This window comes from Rhipicephalus microplus, chromosome 6 (genome assembly GCF_043290135.1).
Source record: "Rhipicephalus microplus isolate Deutch F79 chromosome 6, USDA_Rmic, whole genome shotgun sequence".
NCBI classification, from domain to species: domain Eukaryota; kingdom Metazoa; phylum Arthropoda; class Arachnida; order Ixodida; family Ixodidae; genus Rhipicephalus; species Rhipicephalus microplus.
The window spans coordinates 31,338,955-31,363,540 of record NC_134705.1 but is presented as its reverse complement, the minus strand read 5'-3'; the positions used below and the strand labels follow the sequence as shown (position 1 = coordinate 31,363,540).

Below are 24,586 nucleotides of genomic sequence, written 5' to 3'. Positions count from 1 at the left end.
GTGCACCCACTGGCGGCGCTCGTGTACTCAAAACAGGCCAATCGTAATAATTTCACTTTTTTTCTAAAAAGTCAGAGCAAAGTTGGGGGTGCGGTGATTATGTAGGGCAAATTTTATGAAAACTTTTTCAGGATGAGCAAAAAAACGCGGTAATGCAAAAAAAAGTCACTTAGCCTTTTGCAATTGACATGCATACGCTGCCTAAAACAGCTTCTTTGTTGCACTTCACTTATCTTCGGAGGTACAAGGCGCTATCTTCTGCAAGCTCACCATCCACCACATGCACGCTTCATTAGAGCGTCTTGCAGCTTTCTTAAATTGCAATCGTTTAACCACAGAAGTGGTATCTGCTGTGATCTAGAGGGGCACCCAGAAGCGTGCGCTATGACATTACGAGGCACTCTGGCAACTTCGTAGCAAGCTCGCATGACGACCGTGCCCGCGCCATTGATATTGCACCAAGCTACCATTAAAGTGTCAAAACGAATTGTCCATAACAAGATGAACAACAAAATACGACTGCCATCTTGTAGTTCACATAAGAAGCTACTGTAGAAAAAATAGCCTATGTCTTGCGCTCCTTGAATTATGCGCGAATAACAAGCACGAAGAGCAAATGGCAACCAAAGTGAGACTCGGAGGTGCGACCATATTGCAGAAATCGTCACAACTTTTTCTGGGCAACAAGCTAATTTTTCTTGTTTTCGAGAAACCTGTGACGCAATGGGGAGAAATGGCCCTTCGCGACGACCATGGCGACAACAAACCCTGTTGACGTCGCTCGAAAATCATGAGCATGTGGGTGGCCTTAAGGTTTCGTATTTGTAGGAAGCGACCGTCGGTTGGCATGGGCAGTTTTGTGACCTTCGCTCGTCGTGTGCTTATAGACGTCAAACTCTGGAGCTCTGCAGACACACAGCACCACCTGTCATCACAGTTTTAAGTAGTGGAAATCCCGACCACCTTGCATAGTTTGCTGTGCAAACACGTGCAATTACAGCATACGAAACAACGATTGAGCTAAATAATAGGTGTATTTGCACGTTGAACACTTAGAAAAATAGCTACAAATTTCTCTTCGCTAGTCGGACACGTCACCGAACTGCCATGAATTGCTTGCTAGTTCACTCACCAGAAAGACGGCGAAAACAAGAGCAGATGCAACAGCCCCGCGCTCTACAAAAAAAGCCCTAGTCGGCACTACTGTTGCGTTGTGAAATGCCACAAATGTAAAGAAATTCGGTTTTGCTGATTTCCGCAGCTTTCGCGAAGCAGAACGGCAAGGGCGCTGGATTTGGGTCGTCGTGAACGTTTTTTTAAGAAATTACTCGCGTTTTACAAAGCATGAGAATGTGTGGAAATGTAGGTCTCCTGTTATTGTACTGAGTATCCTTGATGGAGAACTGTGGTAACTTTGACTATGAAGCTTAACAGAGCCTCCCCGCAGTGCGCACCGTGCAACTGTAGACAGGTGAGGCGTGCATAAACATAGCACACGCCCCGAACACCGATAATCTGAACTGGTTTCCACCACACAGCATTAAGCACGCAGGGCTTTGAAGGCTCTAAGTTCCAGCTGAAACTAGAAAATGCGAACATGTACACAAATAAATCGCAAAATGATCGCGACCACAATCTGATTTTTCTTGCCCTTGGTCTCAGAGATTGCCGGAGCTATTTTGGAAGCCTCGGTTTTGCCTTCCGTTGTTCACTGAAAAAGTGGACACGCATGTATCCCCATTTGTAGTATATGAAAATGGAAGACAACCATAAGCAGAACAATCTAGCAACAATTCAATGCACAGGAAGCGAGACGTCGATAGAAAATGCAACTGCAAAAACAAAAATCATCCGGGCCATTCATGCCAGATAAAGAGAGCTTTGTACCACTGATTGTTTGATTGCTCGTGTATATACTTTTTTTTTATTTGGGACAATACCCGCAGTGCCATCTTAGGCATTATTGCGGGGGGCACAGTGCCTCATAGAATGAATGTGTAGTCTTGCGGCCAACTAAATCGGCTCGTAACATATTCCATTTGAGAATGGCTTGCGGAAAAAAAGAATGCTTAGACAGATCAGTTCTGGGATTGTATGGCCCTGCTTAAAGCTTTTGGTCATGATGAGAGGATTGATAATGTGCTGGTTTTAAATATTCTAAAGGATTAATGGCTGTTTTCTTGTTATAGATTGAATAAAATAGTTTCAACATTAGATTGCTACTTCGATCTTGAAAGTATTGCCAATCAAGTTCTCTTTTCATACATTGGGAGTCTTCAGCTCAGTCATACTTTCCCAGAACAAAGTTTACTGCTATCGACCGAATGCGCTCTAGTGCATGAATATACGTACTTTGTGAAATGGATCCCACACAGGACAGGCACATCACAGTATTGGTCTCAGACAGGCATAATATGCGGCCTGTTTAACCCCCTTGGTTAAAAGCTTAAGATTTCTTTGTAAAAAGCCTAGGGCTTTTCCAGCTCTGCTGAAAACACTGCCAATGTGTTCAGACCATCCCCCATCCTCAGAAAACATGACACCCAAGTACTTATATTTGTGTTCTTTCCTAACAACTTCATTGTTTAAGATGTACTGATTTGTAAACCAATTGACCTTTTTAGTGAAACTGACCTGAACGCATTTATTAGTGTTTAATACCATGTCATTATTTTTACACCATACCTTCACGTGATTAGGGTCATCCTGAAGCTGGGTGGAATCCGTTAGGTCGGTCAGTTCAGTATACAGCACACAGTCGTCAGCAAACATTCTAATATGACACTTAATTGTATCTAAAATCTCATTAATAAACACAAGAAAGAGAAATGGGCTGAGTACAGAACCATGAGATACCCCTGATATCACAGAAACTAAACATGAATATGATCCACCTAGAACAACCTTCTGTTTTCTTTAATGTTCAATAGTCCGTAATTTATCGGCAAATGATTTGATGAATGTTCAAGTTCTGCAGTTTTTGAATCAGAATCGAGTGTGATATCATATGGAAGGCCTTTCTGAATCTGTCCTCGATTATCTAAAACTGATGCTATATCATGATAGAATTCAATTCAATGGGTTGTACATGAAAAACTCTGTCTAAATTTGTATTGTTTAGGATTTAAAAAATTAATTGAAGTGAGGTGATTCATAAAAGCAGAAAAAAGAACATGTTCAAGTTGGGAGAAAAAAAAACATGTTCAGAACATTGGAGAAATCGTTCTGTAATTTGATACATCTGATTTAGAACCACTTTTGAAAACTGGCACAACTTTACTTTCCAGTCATCAGGAAGCTTGCCTTCATCGAGTGATTTTTTGTAGATGACATAAAGTTAATGAGCTACTGCCTCAGAGCAGTGTTTTAAAACTCTTGATAATATACCATCAGGGCCAGTAGCTTTACCTTTGTCGATGCACTGTAACAACTTCATTATGCCAATGAATGCAAGCTCTATTTCATCCATAGGCGAACATTGTTCTTTTTATTCATGGCAATCACTTCTGTAGGAGGGCGGAAAACTGATTTAAAAAGGCCTTGAAAATTGTGACTTCATCTCTATCCTCAGTTACAATCTCGCCACCGTAATGTAGATTTGGTGGGCTAACCTTCTCACTACCACATTGTCTCATATACTTCCAAAACCTCTTCTTATTAGGAAAGTCAGCAGCCAAAATCTTAAAATACATTTTCCTGGCTTCTTTCAGTTTAATTTTATAATGTGATGTCAAATCTTTCATTTTATTAAAATATCCAGGAGATTTATGTTGGCAGTATTGGGAAAAGGCCCTTTTGCGCTTTTTGATAAGCTGAATAAGATGTTCATTAATCCAAGGTTTCTTTATTTTGCACAGTTTATTCATAGCTATGACTTCATGCGTATGCCTAAGTTTAATGCATTTAGGCATTAATGATGATACGTAGGGTTTAACATCCCAAAACCACCATATGATTATGAGAGACACCGTAGTGAAGGGCTCCAGAAATTTCAACCTCCTGGGGTTCTTTAACGTGCGCCCAAATCTGAGCACACGGGCCTACAGCATTTTCGCCTCCATCGAAAATGCACCCGCCGCAGCCGGGATTCGATCCCGCGACCTGCTTGCAGTCAAATACCTTAGCCACTAGACCAGAGCAGCGGGGCACATTTAGGCATTAAAGAACGTACGTCGAAATGCTTGCCTTGAACTCGATGTGATGCGATGCTCACTTGCACTTGAATTGCAGCACACCGAAATATCTGGGACATCTTTTGCGTTGTACTCGCAGTTCACTTTGATGAGCTTTCTACTTTCCTAAAGCGAGTTTGGATTGACAAAAGGAGCTTGCCAGGTCCTTGATTTTCAAGAAACCGCTCCTCAAGACCAACAAAACAGTAGGGCCTATGCACGTTCACTTGCGGGCGGCTTTCTTTGCCCTACCCATTTATGGCCGACGCAGCGATGAGAGCGCTGGTGGCGGCATTTTTTTTGCCGCCTGGGCAGAGTCTGACGTCTATCAGCTGGGATGTCTCCACACTCGCAGCGTTCGTAAAACCTGCTGTGGTGCACAGATAATAAAAAAGACAGGGGATGTGCCGTGCGCAGGTAGAAAGAAGAACAATACGGCACGTGACAGCGGATGAAGAGGGAGAGGAGGGAGTGACCCGAGGTGGCTGAAGGGGGTCGGCATAATAATAAAAACTGGAGGAGACCCAACAGACAAGGAGGCGCCAAGTGTCGGTTAGCGGGACTGCAGCGCGGACTGTAGGGGGTGCATTTATTACGCGGGAGAAAAAAATCCAGATTTTGCCGACTGAAGTTGGGGGTGCGTTTATTATGCGAGTGCATTCATTACGCGAGTAAATATTGCCACATTTCTTCTTCAAGTTTTCTTATCACCCCGTTACCCTGTACGCAATTTTAAGCACAAACCTCAGCGCCGCTAGCGATAACACTAGAATGTTCGATGGCAAGTGTATAAATGCCGACACGCTTCACGGCTTGTCAGTGGATCGACGGCCGACGCTCCGTTCACCGCTACCCCTGCAAGACTGCTACTGTAATCTGACTTTTCGTTTGCCGGGCACAGGTTTGCCCAAATAAACAGTTGGATCTGAACATACAGTCTCCTGTCTTCGGCCACGTCGCAACCTCCTGACAATATGGTAAGATCTGAGTTCGGATGACCAACGGTATGAATACTGCAAGACACTGCTACACCATGATAGTGGTAGCTCTCAATTTTCACAGGGAACATAGCACAGCCCTTTTAGCATACTCTGCCATTTTATATATGACAAAGCAATCATAAAACTGGTGTTGTGATTGTGACAAACTAAAAAAAGTTTTGTGAGTGATGAGCAATCTTCACTGTTCTAGACAAGAATACGTACCGTTGTTCACCAAAGTTTGTGGGATATGCAGCACATGTTGGAGCTCCGGCAAAAGCATGTTAGCTGAGGTAATCAGCGATGCCATGGCCAATAGCCTCAACATCTATCGTGTGGCAGATGGTGCGGCAATGCAATATTCCTGCACTCTGCCACATGCAGCAGGTTCCGCAAACTTTTGCAGCTGGGAGTGCCTTCAGTGTAAGTACATCGCACATCTGCTTTGCGCCTCTGTCTATCTTGACGTGACAACATTCAGATCAATTTTTCAAATGCTCTTTACATTGTAATTACAGCTTGGTCTGAAGCTTTTCAGATGTTCTTTCAAAAGAAGCAGGCGCTAACTTGGCAATTTGTCACCACTAATGCTTAGGGACGTTTCAAATGCCAATATTATGTGCAACAGGCTTTGAGTAATCAAGAAATTATGGAAAGCATATGACACAACTTGTGCCAGCAGTTAGACATTCTGGTACTCAATGACATAGAAAGCTTTAAGTACAAAAAATTACTAGTACTCAAAACCACCCATGATAAAAAAGGACATTGCAGTGCATCGCACAATAGTATGAAGTACAGCTTGTGCATTTCAATTTCACTTATGACAAAAAGAACTTCTCGATGTTTCCTTGAATAGTTCAGTTTTCGCCATGTTGTGCTCCGCTGTGCCGACTGTCTGGGAATGTAAGGGGGGCACGGTGATTATTGTTGCGTCGCAGGTCCCCTCTCATAGGCTGGTGGTTTGAATTGTATGAACACTATATGTAGACCACGAACAAGTGATATGCTTCAGAACTAAGCCTTTCCTTGGCAGTGAACAAGCACTACGGGGATTTTGGAATGTTATTTCAAAAATACGTGCTGAATTAATATTTCCCCTTAGTGTCTGTCCCTTTTAAATGCTCAGAAATTGAGCATTTCACTTAAGCTATACAATGATTCATTTGTTAAGGGGAGATGCGAGTCGAAAAATCGCGTTTTTAGCGAAATTTCTCATATTTCTGATATTTATTGCATTGTAATCTTCAAACCTTCTTCTCTCATCTGTGAAAATTTCAAAACTGAATTCGAACCGCAAAATGCAAAAAAATGTGTATGAAGGCATCGCGGTGGCTCAAAATTTCGTGAATTTGCGCCGATATTGGCCATCTTTGACTGCGCGCTGCTCCCCGTCGCAGTGCCGCCCGCCATCGCGATCGGTTGGGAAAGTTGCGTCTGGCCTTCTTCTTACAGCTCCGACGACCGTCAGTTTCGTACGTGGGCAAAAAAAATTAAAAACGAGGCCTTTTTATCACGTGGTTTGAGCGGTTTGAAACGCGCGGCACCCTAAGCCGCATCGCCAATGGCTACCGAGTCATTGTCAGCTCTGTTGGTGGCGGCCATCGGCATTTGGTCCATCTGCTTTTCTGCGCGTCTACGCATATTTCCGCGATGACAAGCCCGAAAAAGTGCAACATGAGACCGCAGAAGTTTCGAACGAAGCACAAGTTCCAGGGAAGGCGGCGTAAAGCGCCCCGAACGACGGCGACGAACAAGAACGCCCCTACGTGTGCTAGGCCTGACGGTGGCATCGACGAGTACGCGAGCGACAGTGGCTGCGCTGAAGGGATTGACGCTGCGCTTTCTTTTGTCAGTGCTTCGGAAAAGAAGCTCGGCTTCTTTGAAAAAGACGAAAGACAGCGCGATGAGGTTTGTGCAACGACAGTTTTGTGCGACACCCTCTTGCTGACGGCACTTGTGGCAGGTGCGGCATGCCCTGCTTGCGGTATTCAAAAACTTGCCGTTCGGGAGCCGGCAGAAAAGCGCAAGGGACTTTCGTCGCTCCTCGAACTTCATTGCGAAAACAGCGAATGCTCAGCGACTGTTCTTTCGTGCTCCTATACGTCACTGCGTGTTACGGCGGACGGCAGCAGCCGAGTGAGCCAACGGTACGACAGTGAGAGCTCCCGAGATAGTTTCGCTGTAAATGTGAAGGCGGTGGTGGCTGCATGCGCTGTCGGCATTGGGCATGAGCAATTGTCGAGATTTTGCTCCAGTATTGGACTCCCAAAGCCAATGCACCACCGAGAATTTTTTTCGATAGCAAAGAAGGCGCACACCGCTGCCATGGCAGCTGTGAGTGAAAATTTGCGCCGATCCAGAGAGTTGACGAAAGAAGTAGCAGGCGAAACTGATGTAGCTGTTATGTTCGACGGCACTTGGCAGAAGAGGGGCCACAAAAGCCACAACGGGATTGGCGCAGTTATCTCCTTAGATACTGGCCTCTGCTTAGACTTCGAGGTCATATCAAATTACTGCATGACATGCAGTAGGCACAAGGATATGGGCCCAGACGAGGAAGTGTGGCAGGCATTCCATGGCCCAGTCTGTGAAAAAAATGCAGACTGTTCCTCCCATGCCATGGAAACAGAGGCTGCAATGCGCATTTGGCAGAGAACATTGACTTATGACACCCCACTGCATTTCATGACATTCTTGAGTGACGGTGACAGCAAAGCATATAGTGCAGTTGCAGAGTCAAAAGTCTATGGTGCTGTCAATATAGAAAAAGAAGACTGCACTAATCATGTGGCCAAGAGACTTGGCACCGCGCTACGGAAGCTGCATGTGCCATTACCACGAGGGCAGAAAATGAAAGAGCCAGCCATTCAGAAGCTCCAAACATACTATCAGATTGCCATAACAAGCAACAGGGGGAGTGTACGGGATATGTACACTGCAGTATGGGCTTCGTACTTCCACTCATGCTCTACTGATAATGCTGGCAGCCACAAGTTTTGCCCTGCAGGAACAGAGTCGTGGTGCAAACATCAACGCGCTGAAGCACTTGGTGAACCTGCACCACGCCACACACCTCTCCTGACAAAAGCACAGGGATTGGCTGTTTTGCCCGTTTATAAGCGGCTGACGGATGAGAAGCTCCTTGCTCGATGCATCAAAGGGAAAACCCAGAACGCATCGGAATCCCTGAACAGCAAAATTTGGCTACTTTGCCCCAAGACTAAGTTTGTCTCCCGAACGGTTGTCGAGACTGCTGCAGCTATGGCAATCCTGTGGTTCAACAAGGGTCATGCTACTTTCGAGCACATCCTGGATGAGCTCAACATACTGCCATCTAGAGATCTAGTTACTTTCAGTGATTCCCGCGATGCGAGGCGCATCAAGAGAATGTCCGAGCGTCTGACAGCAGAAGCAAGGGCCCACCGTCGTCGTGGAGTGAAAAGGGCACGGCTAGAAGAGAGTGCTCGCAAGGACCCTGAGGGCACAACCTATGCTGCAGGACAGTTCTAGTAATTTGCAGTGCTTTTCAAAGTTCTGTTGAACATTATGGCCAAAGATTATGCATTTCTAACAACTCTGTGATAAAAAAAAAAGGTTTCAAACTTTCAAATGCGTTTTTCTTTTTTTGCAGTTTTGTGTGATCTGTGCTTCTTATACACGCTAGGTCGTATACTTAGAATTGTCATACCTCTATGAAATTTTGCACATAGCATGATGAAGGCCCATAGAGTGCAAGTATCTATTCAGATTGTCAGTGCTGCTTGATTATGTTTTTCAAAAATTACATAACATTGAAAGCCCGTGGCAACTAGAGCCATAGTAAATTTTTCTATTTTACTATTGTATTTCCCCTTTTTACACACAAAATTTATATAGTTTTTTGCACTCTACAGTTCCAAAGGATCATAGTCAGCTATATCTGCATGCTTTATATCAAATTTTTATAGGTCAGAATTGTTGCATAACAATGGCCATAATTTTGCAGTATCTGACCTGCAGAAAGAAAACCAAGCAATCTACATGAAAATAAATGACATATTTGAAAAGAGGAGAAAAAACTCTATTAGCATGCCAATTTGTGTTAAATTCAGACTCTTATTAAAGAAAATCGTTTTTCATATAGCATCTCCCCTTAACAAGTGAGCATGTTCAAGCATAGCCAAGAGGGCCGAGAGCATACCAGACTTAAAATGACATCATCTTCCTAGACACTGCTCTTCAATATATAATACTGTAATAGAACCACATAAAAAAAATACACCTAAATGATTATTAATCATATAGCACTGGTCTCTCACTGCCCACTAACAGATGCCAGAAAAACCAGTGGTCTTTTAAAGATAGCCTGGAGGTTGCAAGCTCTTTGAAATAAAATGCAGCTTCTGCATGCAAGCATTGAGCTTTCCAGTAACATAGTGGGACTAGCCAATTGTAATTAAAGTTTCATGGTCAAATTGCAATGAGACAGCTAACAGTATAAGTATTAAGACCTGCTGTTGATGTGTGCTGGTAAGAAACAGGCTGCAAGGCAAAAGGCAACGTTTAACAAAGAGTTTACCACAGATACTCATAAAGATGGGATCAGGAAAGAGAGGTCGCACACAATGAACTTTTGTGTGTTCCCACCTGTCTTCCTCTATGCCAAGCTGTTAGGGTATGATATATCGTCAAAGCTACAAACCAACCCTTGCTAATGGTAACCACAAATGCAGCTATGCAGCAAGTGTTACACATTGTGGGTGTGACCTCTACCCTGAAATTAGTAAGTTGAAAGCTCACCTGAGCAGGTCCTGAAGAGCGGGATCATAGCTGACATTGCAGAGCCAATCCGGAAGCCCACCTAAGGAAAAATAAAACACTTGTTACTGTGCTGGAATGCAGTTCGATAGATTCCTTCAATGGGGAAGGGAGCCATGACTGTATGAATGAACTGCCAGCAGCACCAAGGCATTAGTATGAACACGTGGTCTTTCATTGTTCAATTTTCAATACGTGGTTTTTGTTGTCCATCAGGGCTGTTTATAGATCATGTGTGACTGAGCACACTGTGTGCAGGCCTTGTTAACCAGCTGCTCTATGTAAATAATTACAACAGGTGTATGCTGACAAATACCCTCGAGAATGATTTCACGAGCAAGCTACATATTATTATGATATTATTGTTGTTTTCCTACATATATGATCTGCGTTTTCCTACTGCCTTGTCTCGCCATCTCATTGCTGACCACTGTTCGATTCATGACCATAGTGTCACGTGACAGTGAAGCAAGCATAACCACAGTAGGTATGGATGAAACACCTTATTGGCTGAACTTATCCCCAGAAAGAAAAAAAAAACTGACACGTTCAGTACAACCATAGCCTTAGCCACAATCATCTGTCCTGCACAACAATGTGCATTCTCGCTGATGACGCCAGCTATGCGTATAGAACATGCCCGGCTTTCATCGATGCCTGGTTTCGCCAAGAGCCACTGGATTTATCAGCACTGCCAGCTATCGACGACCAAGCTTTCTGGCAACCACACCAATTGGAAGACAAGAAACTACTTAACCAGATCCCCAGACCAGCCACTCCAGGATCTGGTGCCGCCATAGACGCCAGACGCTTACATACTAAATTCCTACAGCTTTTGCAGGTGGTGACTGCTTTGGATCTGACCTGCAACACAATGTGCATTCTTGCTGATGACATCAGCTACGCATATAGAATATGCCCGGCATTCATAGACTCCTGGTTTCGCCAAGAGCCACCTGATTTATCAGCGCTGCCAGCTATCAACGATAAAGTTTTCTGGCAACCACACTCATCGGAAGACAAAAAACTACATAAGCAGCTTCCTAGACCAGCCACTCCAAGATATGGCACCATAATGGATGCCTGGCGCTAACACACTGTATTTCTAAAAGTTGGTTATTCCTATTGTAATGTACACAGTACACCGATAAGAAAACTGGCGTCAGATCCCACTGTACGCATGTATACGTTTACACTTGATTTGCTCATTTCTCTTTCGTAATATTTTCAAGATACTGCTGTTATACTTCAGATGTGTCTACTTCCCTGTGGTGATGTCGAAGGAAACCCTGGGCCTCTTTCGGCTAACCAGGAGCAGATGTTTGAGGCTGTCTTGCAGATACCCTCATTGGTTCAAACCCAGGCGGACATACCAAACGAAATTCGCTCACTCCGGTCGGACCATCGGGCGATCGAGTTGAACGTGACTGACCTGGCAGTCAAGGTAGAATGTGCGGAGAGCTTCGCGTCGTCTGAACTCTCCCACAGGGATGCAGTTGAAAAAGTGTCCACACGTGTTGGAACAATCAATTCATCAATTGAGGCACTTCATGATGGCCAAGATGACTTGGACAACCGGTCACAAAGGAATAATTTGATATTCTATGGCCTCCAGGATACTGCGAACGAAACGTGGACGGAATCTTAAGAAAAAGTTATGTCTTTTCTTTCTGAGAAACTGAATATTTCCCTTGATACATCTATTGAAAGAGCGCACAGTATTGGTAAGTACACAGCAGGAACAACATGACCACTGGTTGTCAAAATCCTTTAGTTTAAAGATAAACGAGTACTTTCGGTTGCTCTAAAACTTGAAAGGAACTGATATCGCTGTTAGTCAAGATTATTCCAGAAATGTTAGGACTGCTCACAGAAAGTTGGCCCAATTTGCACGCAACCCTAGTGGGTCTTTTAGACAGAAATTTAATAAGTTGATCATGGGAAATGAAGCTTTAGTGTATGACAGTAAAATTATGCCATAATCACAGAGGCCCAATAACCATCACCATGTGTTCTTAGTAAGAGACTGCAGCAGATGAATTACTTGAAGGTTGTGGTCGTTAATTGTCGCAGCATTAAAAACAAAAAGAATTTGATTCCGTCTTTGACTTAATTAGCCCCCACATAGTCATCGGCACAGAATCTTGGTTAGACGGCACCATAAGTATTAATGAAATATTTCCATTTATCTACACAATCTATCGTAAAGATTGCAACGTACACGGCGGTAGGGTCTTTGTAATGATACATAACAGCTTGAGCAGCACGCATATTAACGTTCAAAGCACATCATGTGAGACAATATGGTGTAGGATTATCCTCATTAATGGCACTTCGTTAGCAGTCGGGTCGTTTTATAGGCCGCCTGGCTCCAATTCTCCTCCCCCTTTATATGAGTTGAACAATGTATTGCTGTCCTTGGATGCAACGTATATTGTTTAGGGGGCGATTTCAACATGCGTAACATAAATTGGATCGGTCTTCTGCCAAACATCAGTACTTCATCACCTATTTGCTCTGCCTTTCGAGAAATATTAAATGCGCATTCTCTGTTTCAATTTGTAGGAGTTACCACTAGAATCGCTGTCAACTCAGCAAATATGTTAGATTTATTATTGTGTTTCAACCGTACCTTCATTTGGGTTGTTGATTCATTACCAGGTGTAAGCTACCATGACATCTTTTTGCACACCTCTCTTGTCCTGTAATGTATCGCAGTAATGCATCACCGAGGCTGGTCTTGTACTATGGTAAGGCAGACTACGCTTCACTATCTCGCGAACTAGACGAATTTTTGCTCGTTCTCCAAAAGCTTACTTCTGCGATCGACAAAGAATCCGCATAGAATCAGCTAAATACCAAACTTTTATCACTAGCATCACCATTCGTTCGGTCTCGAGTGATTACAACCAAGCTTCGAGCCGATAAACCATGGATAAGCAGAAATATTCGTGCTTTGATTAATAGACGACACCGCCTGTACCGCCGATAGTGCAGATCGCCGAAACCTGACCTTTACTACGACATGAAGGAACTCGGCAAAGAAATAGCAAAAAAAATACAGAAGGCAGAAAGCACTTATATAGAAACACTAGGTGAAAAATTAAAAACTAATCCGAAAGGAGTGTGAAAGTACGTCAGATGCAAGTGTAGTTCACAAGATGCTATTCTAAATGTTATACACAACAATAACTATGGCGATTACCATAAAGCAAAGGCTGAACACTTTAACAGCTACTTCGAATCGGTATTCTTACAGTCTAATCCCCAGGCTAGAGGAGTACAAACTGCTCAGGATTTCTACCAGATGAGTGCAATAACCTTTTCAGAAGAGGGAATAGCAAAACTACTGCTAAAAGTGAACGTTGATTGATTGATATATGGGGTTTAACGTCCCAAAACCGCTAAAATTGAACGTGAAGTCAGCAGCAGGACCTGATTACATTTCAAACTATGTAATAAATAACTGCGCTGTGTCACTTGCCCCTTTCCTCGCGATAAACTTTTTCAAAAGTCGTTTGATTCCGGAACCTCGCCGAACGACTGGAAAACTGCAAATGCCGTTCCTATTTTCAAGAGCGGTGATAACACAAAAACCAGAAACTATAGGCTCATTTCACTTAGTATTGCGTCATGTAATACACTAGAGCACATTACTTGTTCCAACTTGATGACTAATCTTCAAGAAAACAAATTTTTCAGCCCAGCACAGCACGGTTTCAGGAGGGGGCTATCTTGTGACACGCAATTAGTCGAGTTTTCTCATGACATAGCCTTATCATTCAATCACGGCAAACAGGTTGACTACATCTTCTTAGATTTTCAAAAGACTTTTGCCTCTGTAGCATATATACTGTTGCTGATAAAACTGTCTGTACTAAATATTCCTACAGTTCTTTTTACATTTGATTGGGGCTTATCTTGCTGACTGAAAACAGTGCAGTGTTCTTCATGAGACGAGTTCATCATATACAGCAGTCTTATCAGGTGTTCCTCGAAAATCGGTTCTGGGACCGCTTCTTTTTCTAATATTGATTAATGATATAGGTTAACAGGTGTCATGTCAGGTTGTATGCCGACGACTGTTGTCTCTACTGCGAAATTATTTTCCTGAGTGACAGTGTCAAGTTACAAAGTGGCCTTGATACGATACTACAACAGTGTAAGAAGTAAAATATGAGGCTGAATTTCACTGAGTGCAAAGTTGTCCAGTTTACTAACGAACGTCACATTTTTGACGGCACAAATTGTCTTGACAGTGAAAATCTGTCAATTGTATCAAATTGCAAATATTTAGGTGTTTTGTATAAAAATCTTTTTTCATGGAATGACCACATTAACTATGCAGCAGCCGAGGCTGGCTGTGTTCTCAACTTCCTAAAGCGAAACTTCAAGAAAGCACCTCCTAGGTTGAAAGAAACTCTTTACCTTTCAAACATGCATACTATTTTAGAATACGGATGCTCTGCATGGGACCCAGGACAAACGAACTTGCATTGTCGAATTATAACGCATTCAGAAGCATGCAGCACGGTTCGTTTCCTGGAACCATGACTTTTCAATAAGCTCCTCTGGTATTAGAGCCAATCTTGAATGGCCCACTTTGCAAGATACACGATAATACATATGCCTAAAGCCCTCTCACGAAATTTTTATTTGAGCAACAGGCATTGTGAAGAAAACATATATTCTTGATCCTACATACAGGTCAGCCCGTTGTAATCATTCTCTAAAGGTGAGAGAATATAGCTGTTGCATTAACATATATAAGCATTCCTTTTTTCCAAGAACATGCCATCATAGGAATAGTCTACCGGAGAAGGTTATCCTGTCGCCAATCTGTTCTTTCGACAGTGCCTTTGCTGAAGTTCTGCTCCACTAGGTATCACGTCACCTCTGTACGGCACTCAATAAATTTGTCTATTTATGTTTTTTTTTCATCTTTTTTACTTTTTTGTAGTTTTGTGGTAATGTACTGTTCTAGGTTTGATGCAATACATTTTTCGAGTGATCTGTAATTTTAACACATGGCTGATATTGTTATGTTAACTCTTGATGTTGTACACCACCAATGTATTATTTTTTTGTTTTGTTTTCCCCCTACAATAATGCCCCTTGGTAGGTATCTGTAGGTATCTGAATAAATGAATAAATATCACTGATGCTCGCATACACCCTGCAAGGCACTCACACATATATGCCGGTTATACAGGGTTTGTAGAACAGTTAGTGTTATCCGCAAAGTATCAAGCAAGTTCAAGTACAGCCTGTGCTGTAACGATAAAGCACAACATAAGAAAGCAAAAAAGGTGGTTTTCATGGAATAAAAGAACGCAAATATGCAAATCAATAGCCAAGTGCACATCTGGAACACAGTTGTCAGTTCTTTTTATAATAAGCTAACTTCGGATCTTTTTCAACTGAGTCATTTGCAAAATTTTTTAGACGCTTGTTTCATTTTGGAGTTTATTGCATTTTCCTACAAACATTTCTGAAAAGACCAATGACACTACATTTGGAAACAACAGATACTAGTGTTTTTTGATATTCCTGCATGCGAGGCCACTTCTGACCAATCGTTAGTGACGAATATTGCCTACAAGATATTCTAATTTGGTTTTAAAGAAAGGCTGCGTGAATCTCCAAGTATTCAGGTGTAATCGACATTTCCAATGGTTTGAAATATACAGGGGCACCCCCATGACCTTGCAGAGGTCAAGAAAGTATAGTTGGCATCAGAGAACATTGGCGGGGTCCGCACAATGCCCTGTCTGACACCTGGCTTGTACTATTGTTTGTCACCTATCTTGCTCTGTTCTTAGCTGCTCTCAAGGTGATTTTCGTTTTGCTGCTTATTCCAAGGATGCTTTTTTCTTTCTGAGAAGGGCATGCTCAATGCATCAACATCGTTGCATTCTTTACCGTCCGCAGGTCTCCCTATTTAAAAACAGAACATTCAGCATCACCGAAGCTTGACACTCCGCTGTTGGGTGCTAGTTTATTATGATTAGACAGTCATTTCGAACTGACGCAAAATTTGCTTAAGATGTATTTGTGGGCTAGTTGGTTGGTCTTATTTAAGATAAACTGCAGCACACAATGGTATAAGGCGCAAACACGAAACACTTGCTTAAAAGCATCTTTTTCTGTATGCGTGCATCACATTAACTGGAGCAAAATCTAAAGATAATTTCAAGATCAATGAAAGCTAGAAGCCACAATCGATTCACTATGAAAGAGCGGCAGAAATCGAGATAAAAAAAAAGATCAACACCAAAAAAACCAAACCAACATGTGTTATAACCTAAAAAACCTCCTCTCTTTTAATAATAGAGCGAGCAATAGGCAGCTAATGCAGTCTTGATTCCTTTCAAAAATTTCTGCCGCTTCTGAAAATTCACGTGCAATTTTGCCTTTTTCCTTACACACCACCCTCCTTATGGCCAATATGTGTGTGCAGCCGCAATTCCCTGCAGCGTATGGGCAGGTGGCCTCCACCACTCCTGGAGCAATGATAACTGTGCTAGCGAGTCTTGTGTTGAGGTATCAACCCGTTTGGCCCATGCACACATTATTACACGTCAGCGGTATCAACATACAACACACTCAGAGCATTTGACGTAAGGGTTCCTGTGCTTTATTGAGCATGCTTCCCTCAGTTTGATCTGCGATGCTTTTTTTTTTTTTTCGAAGTGCTGACAGCCGCACAAGCACAGAGAACACTACATCCAAACCAATCTTTCAGCCAAGCTTGCGAAAGTTTTACGAGACAGTGTGAGCATAAGGAATCACAAGAACCTTTTTTCAGGTGAAAGCGAGTGACGTTGTTGCCGCTGTGTACAACGGAACCGCTCCTGGAGCCTTTAAGCAGTGCTTCTGCCAATGATACCAGAAGGGCCATTAGTTGCCCTGACCCACGAAGACGGTGGGCATGGATCTCTTGGTTGTTACTCGAGTTCTCTAAGAATAACTTTATAAGGTCTTTAGATCTAGTTCTGTACTGTCTCGTTCATCATGTGTGTTGGAGCTATGAACGGAGAGGCAGTAAACCAGTTCTTCCAGATTATTCGGCCCACTCAAAGCTAGTAAAATGAGCAATCGTGTGGTCATGTTTTCATTATTCCTTAGTTAAATGGTGCATCCACTGATATGAGAAGAGTTTTCTTATACAGACCCACCGCCTTTGTGAGTCAGGGTACTCGACGACCGTCGTCCATTGTCATCTTGTTTATTCTTTCAAACCGGCAAGCCAAGCAAAGCTGAGAGTTAGGCCTAACGTAGCAAAAAATGAAAGAAAAGGAAGGAAGGGGAGTAGAGAGAGGATGTGGAAAAAAGCAAAGCACAGCCAAGCAGAAATGTCCAGGCAAGGAAGGGGGGAGAAGGAGGAGGAAGAGAAGTGCAGGAGGTCAACCAGTGGAGAGGACAAAAGCGAGCAGGGAATAAGAGGAGCAGTGGCGCAGGTGGTAGGGCAGTGTTGGACGAAGAAGAGCCAATGCCCAGCTGCACCAATCACGGGTGGTGATGACGACACTGCTCCTCAATAAAAGGCAATATGTTGGATGACATTGCTTAACTTCTTTAAACCTTGCCAAACCAAGCAGGAATGCCCATCAGTGAGCGCCCATCCTGTCTCACCTCAGAGATGATATTTCTAGTAACTATAACATAAATGTAAGGAACTTGATACGAACGAAAAATTAGCTTGCCGTTGACTGAGACCAAACCTGCAACCTTCGAATAACACATTCAATGCTCTATTAACAGAGCTACAGTGATAGTCATCCTCCTGTCCACTTTATGGGTATGTCGCCGTCATCATCATAATCAACCTGACTACGCCCACTGCTGAACAAAGGCCTCTCCCATGATCTGCCAATCAACCCGGTCTTGAACTTTCTACCTGCAATCTTTTTCATCTCATAGGTCCACCTGACTTTCTGTCTCCCTTAATGATCAGCAGTTATCCTGCCTATGCACTATGTGCCCGGCCCATGTTCACTTCTTGATTTCAACTCTGATAGCTTCAACCCAGTTTGTTCCCTGACCCACTCTGCTGCCTCCTCATTTCTTAAAGGGGCACCGACACAAAATTTCTCGGCCGAGTAGCCTGCTGTATCCATTCCCGTGAACATGCGTACATCATCTGAAAAATATCAACAGCAAATATTTCTTGAAAGGTACTTTAAATTAATTTTGTAATTTGCATGAGCGATCGACTTCAAAGAGCTATTGAGGCACTCAAATGAACCCCAGACTTCCTTGATGTGACCAAGCTTTAACGACTTATGACGACGCCATTTTTTTTTCTTTGGTAGCGTTTGCTCCAGCATACTGTTACTCGGCAGCTGCTCACGACTCTGTGGTGGCGGCACACGAGTTCAAAGTTTTGTGTTTTATCACATTGCTGTCTTGTTTCCGGTTCGAGAGGCCCCCAGGACACACTGGAGCTAAAAAACCCGATGCCAAAATTTTTGTGTCAGTACCCCTTTAAGGTTACACCTGTCCTATTTCTTTCCATCGCTTGCTGCGTTGTCCTCAATTTAAGCTGAACCCTCTTTGTAGGCCTTCAGCTTTCTGCTCCATAGAAAAGTACTGGCAAAATGCAGCTACAGTTCAATCTCGATAATTTGAACGCGAAGGGGCCCGAAAATTTGTTCGAATTAAAAGAAGTTCGAATTAATGGAAGCTAAATAAACTGAGGGCTCTCCATGCAGCGGTGCATGTGCATTGAGCTAACATACGAGAGGGCAGTTTTAGAAGACTTACATTTATTCACAAATCACAGGACATCCGTTATTGATTGAAGTAATTGGTGATGCGCGTCTACACACGTTTGCCTTGCACCAAGTCAATTTCGCACGCAGCTTGCAAAGCATCTCTACTTCGGCTTCAGCATCCTCCTGGCAAAAAAAGTTGCGCGCGAAAATGTCCAGCGCCAGCAGTCGTTATCGCAAGACGACGATCATGACTGCTGGGTAGCAGAGCCTCCCACTCTCCCCTACGCAGCCGCAGCATGGCCAGCACGTGACGAGAAAGGAGGAGCGTCTCCACGCAGAGAGGACTTCAGAGAAAGCCAACACTCCAAGCAGCTTTTTTTTTCTCTCTCTCTCTCTTTGCACGCGTCGTCAAAAGGCGAAGGGTTAGGTGGCAGGGAAGGGAAAAGGGGAAGCGTGGCACCGGAACGCGAGAGACCCCCCCCCCTCAAGGCGCAGAGCCGTGCTCCCGCAAGGGGCAAGGGCTGCAGAAGATAGTGCCTTTTTCTTTTTCTTCAATTACACCATCATTCAACCCAGCGACGGCTTTCTTTTTTTTTCTCTCTCTCTTCACGCGCGGCGTTGGAAGGAGGAGGGTCTTTACGTGGCAGGGACAGAAAAGGGAGAAGCGTGACACGGGCGCGTCGCGGACGGCATTTGAGAGAGAGCAAACATTCCACCGCAGCCTTTTCTTTCCTTTTCATTTCCTTCGCAGGCGGAGCTGAGGTGTCGCAGGTGCTGCGGCGGGATTGGGCAGGGTGCTGAGAACATTTTCAGAGCGCGGTATGGTCGAATTAACCTTCGGAAGTGGTTGAGCGTTCGAATTACCGGGTGTTTTCGCCCATTGAAATACACATAGCTTTGACGGGATCTCATCGTGAGTTCGAATTAACCGGAATTTCTAATTAAGCATGTTCAAAATAATGAGATTCAACTGTATTATATACGTTCCCCTTGAGGGTTAGAAGCAGATTCCTGGTTTGAGAATGTTTGCCAAGTGTGCTCCATCCCATCCTTATTCTTCTAGTTATTTGCCTCTTGGTTTGGCTCCGTGGTTACTAATTGTCCTAAATATACATATTCCTTTACAATGTTTAGTGTGTCACCATTTATCGCAAAAAGCAGTTCTATTCAAAGACTGCTGCACATAGCTTTAGTTTTAGGCATAACAATTTTCAGACCTACTCTTCGGCTTCCGTGTCCACTTTATTTTTTATTTATCATTTATCAAATACTGCGGACACGTAGTCCAAGCTGGGAGGTCAATAAAATGGTACAACAGTGAGCATATTGGAGGGAAAAAAATAAAGGAACAAGCAAAAGAAAAACAATATTACAGAACTAGAGTCAACATGTTTGGCGAAACACTGTAAAACAAATCAATAATAATCAGCATTACGCTGCCGATTTGATTATACAATTCCGTTCGATTATTGCACAAGAAAAAAGATAATACCTAAATGTGTTTGTTCCCGCAAGGTAGGGTGTTAATGTATCTTGTCTACGGTAACGCGTAGTTTGGGTTAATAGGGACAATAGAGAGATTAGTCTAGTGCCGAATATTTCGTGTAAAGTAGTTTAAGACATTCCAGTCTCTGTTTCTGCCTTCTCATCTCGAATGGCTCAATATTGTTCGCTTTCATAAGTTCTGTGGGTGAATCCAGTCTTGAAATTTTGTATAAATCTAACTGCCTTTTGCTGCACTCTCTCCAGGTTTTATTAGTTTTAGTCTACAGATCCCGAACAACAGATGCATATTCTAGTTAAGTTCTGACTAAGGTGCTATAGCATAGCATTTCTGCATCGGACGGTGCTTTTTTAAGTTTTTGCTTCAGAAGGCATAATTTCCTGAAGGCTGAGATGCAAGTATTACTTATGTGGTTGTTCCATGTGGACATGTTTTTATAGGTGACTCCTAAATGCCTATATTGGGTTATTTCATGCAGGAGGGATGAACCTAATTTATACATATGAAGCAAAGGTGATTTCTTGTGTGTCATTTGCATTAGTACAAATTTGTCAGTGTTTAGTGTTATACTCCAGCACATGCACAATTCAAGAATATTATTTAAACTACTACATAAACTACTTTCAGCAACCAAAGTCCCGAAACCATGAACTGTAACTTATAAAAACAATGTCATCAGTTAATCTCAGGTGACCATAGTACCCTCCATTAACTGTTATCTCTAACTCTTCCCAATCTAGGGCCCTGAAAACCTCCTGCAAACATGCGGTAAATAGCATTGGGGAGATTGTCTCCCTGCCTTACACACTTCTTTATTGGGATTCTGTCCCTTTCTTTATGGAAGACTACGGTGGCTGTATATCCGCTATAGATTTCTTTCAGTATGTGTAAGTAAGGTTCGTCGATGTTCTGGTTCCATAGTGTCTGCATCACTGCTGATATCACGACTGAGTCAAACCCATCCTCGTAATCTATGATGGCTATGTATAGAGGTTGGTCGAATTCCGTGCATTTCTCTCACCTTATTCATACATAGTATGAATATTGTGTATTGTTGAGTAGCCTGTATGAAATCCTGCTGGGTCCTTTGGTTGATTGAACTCGTATGTCATCCTAATTCTATTAGCTATTATTCTTGTAAATAGCTTTTAGACTACGGACAGTAAGCCGATCGGCTTGTCATTTTTCAAGTTCTTGACACCCTCTTTTTTATGGATTAAGATGATGTTGGTACAGAATCTTCCAAGATTCTGGTGCCTTCTCAGTCAAAAGACATTTCGTATAGAAGGTGGCCAGTTTTCTAACACAATGCTCCGCCATTTTTCAACAGGTCTGTTGTTACCTTATCCTCACCAGCGGCTCGGCCTTTTCGCATTCCCAGTAAAACTTTCTTTCCCCCTGTCATTAACGGTGAGATGTCGGATTCCTCTGGACTATTACTGCTTTTTACGATATCCTCCTGTTTGTCTCGGCTGCTGTACAAATCTCTGTAGAACTCTTCTGCTATCTCACCTTTTCTATCCGTATTGGTTGTGACCTTGCCTTCCTTGTCCCTTAATGCATACAACCGGTTTTTACATATGTACAAGTTTGCCTTCGCAACTTTTAGGCTTCTGCCACTTTTTCGTTACTGGAACGTTTCGTTACTGGAAAGTTTTTCGTTACTGAATCATTTCGTTACTGGAACGTTTGAAATTGTAATTCAAATGGTAAGTTTTAAATACAATTTTTGTGCGAAATGACCTAGTGAATTTTATGCGAAATGACCTAGTCAGGCATTTATTCAGCCTTTAGTCCTGTCCCCCACAGCAAAGTGTAACAATTTTGCCTTGAATAAAACGAAATGAAATTAAAAGTATGACAGTTGTTTGCTGGTAATTGAATCTTGGTCGAACACGTAGCTAAAAGAACACGCGCCGGTGAGAATCGTAAGCTAGACTGACTCGAACTATTCTGGATAATTGAGGTATTTAGCAAGCAACAGAAACCCATTAAAGAAATACGGCACGTTTCCTTTCCGTATGTGCATACAATCTTCGCACATATGCACTCGTCTGCCGTTTATGCCGCCGTTCTGAAACGTGTTTCCATAGCTTGCTGAAAACCTTTAATCTTGTTCTTCTGCGGGTTACAGCTCATGTTTGTGGGCATGTGCGTGAGAGCGACAAGCCGACATACTTGTAACCAAGCATGCTTACAACTATGCCGGCGCGTCACCGACGAAGTGCAACGTTTCTACCATATATACACCCGCCTCGCCAGAGTGCAGTTGTGATTGATTGTTATTTACGAATACATGACAGCATTTTATCAGATCTGGAATTGAGAATCTGTCTTATGTTTTTGAACTGAGACGTACCTTACTTACTTTTTCTTGTATGCAGTTTTTCTTCCCTGCTGTTTGTGCAAGACATTGGGCCTGGGACTGCGCCTGCTAACACGACCGCCAGTGCACTTTATTTGTAGCAGTAGAGAACCCCTTCATGAAGGAAATACAAGTTCAGAGAAGTGGGTGGAGTAACGGAACTCCGGCCTTCTATAATGAGAAGTAAATCTGGGTCGCGGCGTTGCTCAGGAGCGATATCAAAAAAGTCTGATATTGATAAGACGCAAGCCTCAGTAGCTCTCTCTGTGGCGTCCGGCGGACCCACTGGATACCGTGACAGGCAGTCGGCGTCCTGATGGAGGTGACCAGATTTATACAACACCGAAGTGTATTCTTGGAGGCGGAGAGACCAACGACCAAGACATCCTGTGGGATCCTTGAGCGACGAAAGCCAGCACAGCGCATGATGATCGGTTACAACAGTAAAACTGCGGCCGAACAGGTATGGGCGAAATTTAGTGACAGCCCAAACAAGAGCGAGACACTCTCTTTCAGTGATGGAATAGTTCTTCTCAGCAGGAGATAAAAGGAGGCTGGCGTAGGCGATGACACAGTCACGTACATGCTGACGCTGAGCTAAAACAGCTCCGATTCCGTAGCCACTCGCGTAAGTACGAACTTCTGTCGGTGCGGTCTGATCGAAGTGGTCTAATATTGGCATAGTCGTGAGGGCTGCAATGAGCGCCGAAAATGCAGCACATTGAAGCGAATTCCAAGTAAATGGTGCGTCTCTTTTAAAAAGCTCGGTGAGAGGCCGCGCAATAACGGCAAAATTCCGGATAAAGCAGTGGAAATAGGAGGACGAACCAAGGAAGCTCCGGACATCCTTAGCAGAAGAGGGTACAAGAAATTGAGTCACTGCGCGAATTTTGTCCAGGTTGCGCTGCACCCCAGATGCGTTAACGAGGTGACTAAGTACAGTCATTTAGCAACGGCCGAAACGGCATTAGGAGGAGTTTAGCTGGAGACCAGCGTTGCAGAATACTTCGAGAATACTGGACAGTCGCTAAAGGTGGCTCGCAAACGTCGGGGAAAAAACAATTATGTCATCTAAGTAGCACAAGCAAGGAGACCATTTGAAGCTGCGCAGAAGGGAATCTATCATGCGCTCAAAGGTGGCCGGCGCATTGCAAAGCACAAATGGCATTACTGTAAATTGATATAACCCATCGGGGGTTACAAATGCTTTTTTTCTCAGTGTCGTAGGTCAACAGCGATTTGCCAATAACCAGATTGAAGGTCAATGGACGAGAAAAGCTTTGCGCCAAGAGGGCAGTCAAGGGCGTCATCTACCTACTCTTGGTAAGGGATAAACGTCCTTTTAGTGACCTTGTTGAGATGTCTATAATCGACGCGAAACCGCCATGTGTTGTCCTTCTTTTTGACAAGCACCACCGGGGATGCCCACAGGCTAGATGAGTGTTCGACGACGCCTTTGGCGAGCATTTTCTCGACCTCTTTCTGGATTACAGAGCGTTCGGCAGCGGCGGAATGGTAAGGGCGGCGATGTATTGGGTTGGCATCACCGGTGTTGATGTGATGGGTCACAACTGACGTCTGGCTTAAAGGGCGGTTGTCTACATCGAATATGTTCACATAGGATGTCAAGAGACGGTGGAGGTCTTGTGCTTCGAAGGGTGAAAGATCTGGCGCTATCATTTTGGCAATGTCGATGCTTGAAAGGTTAGGCACAGTGAGCAAGTTGACGAGACGAGCAGGTAGCTCAGTTGACAGTTCAGAGATATCACACTCTTTCAAGGACGACACGACGCCTAGTTTAATACCAGCAGGCAGCACGTGCGCGGAGAAACCAAAGTTCAAAAGAGAGAAATAGTCTGGTTGTGGCGTACTATCACGACGGTGTGCGGAACAGCAATGGAATGCTTTAGCACAACGTCGGTAATGGGTGAAACGACATATTCACCATCGCGCACAGGCGAATCACACACGAGCTGCACGTAAGTCGCGGCTTGCGGCGGGAGATGCAGGAACTCGATGGCACAAAGGCGACTTTGAGCATCACGGGC

The 24,586-nt window shown here is 43.5% G+C and overlaps 1 protein-coding gene across 1 annotated transcript in view; it reads right to left on the bottom strand.

The window, feature by feature from the left end:
- Nucleotides 1-24,586, bottom strand: part of LOC119167688 (nuclear exosome regulator NRDE2) — a 370,836-nt gene that overhangs the window by 312,643 nt on the left and 33,607 nt on the right. Inside the window, exon 2 of the mRNA XM_037419210.2 lies at nt 9,935-9,995. Within this exon, the coding sequence (XP_037275107.2) occupies nt 9,935-9,995 (61 nt within the window). The remainder of the gene's footprint in view (nt 1-9,934; nt 9,996-24,586) is intronic.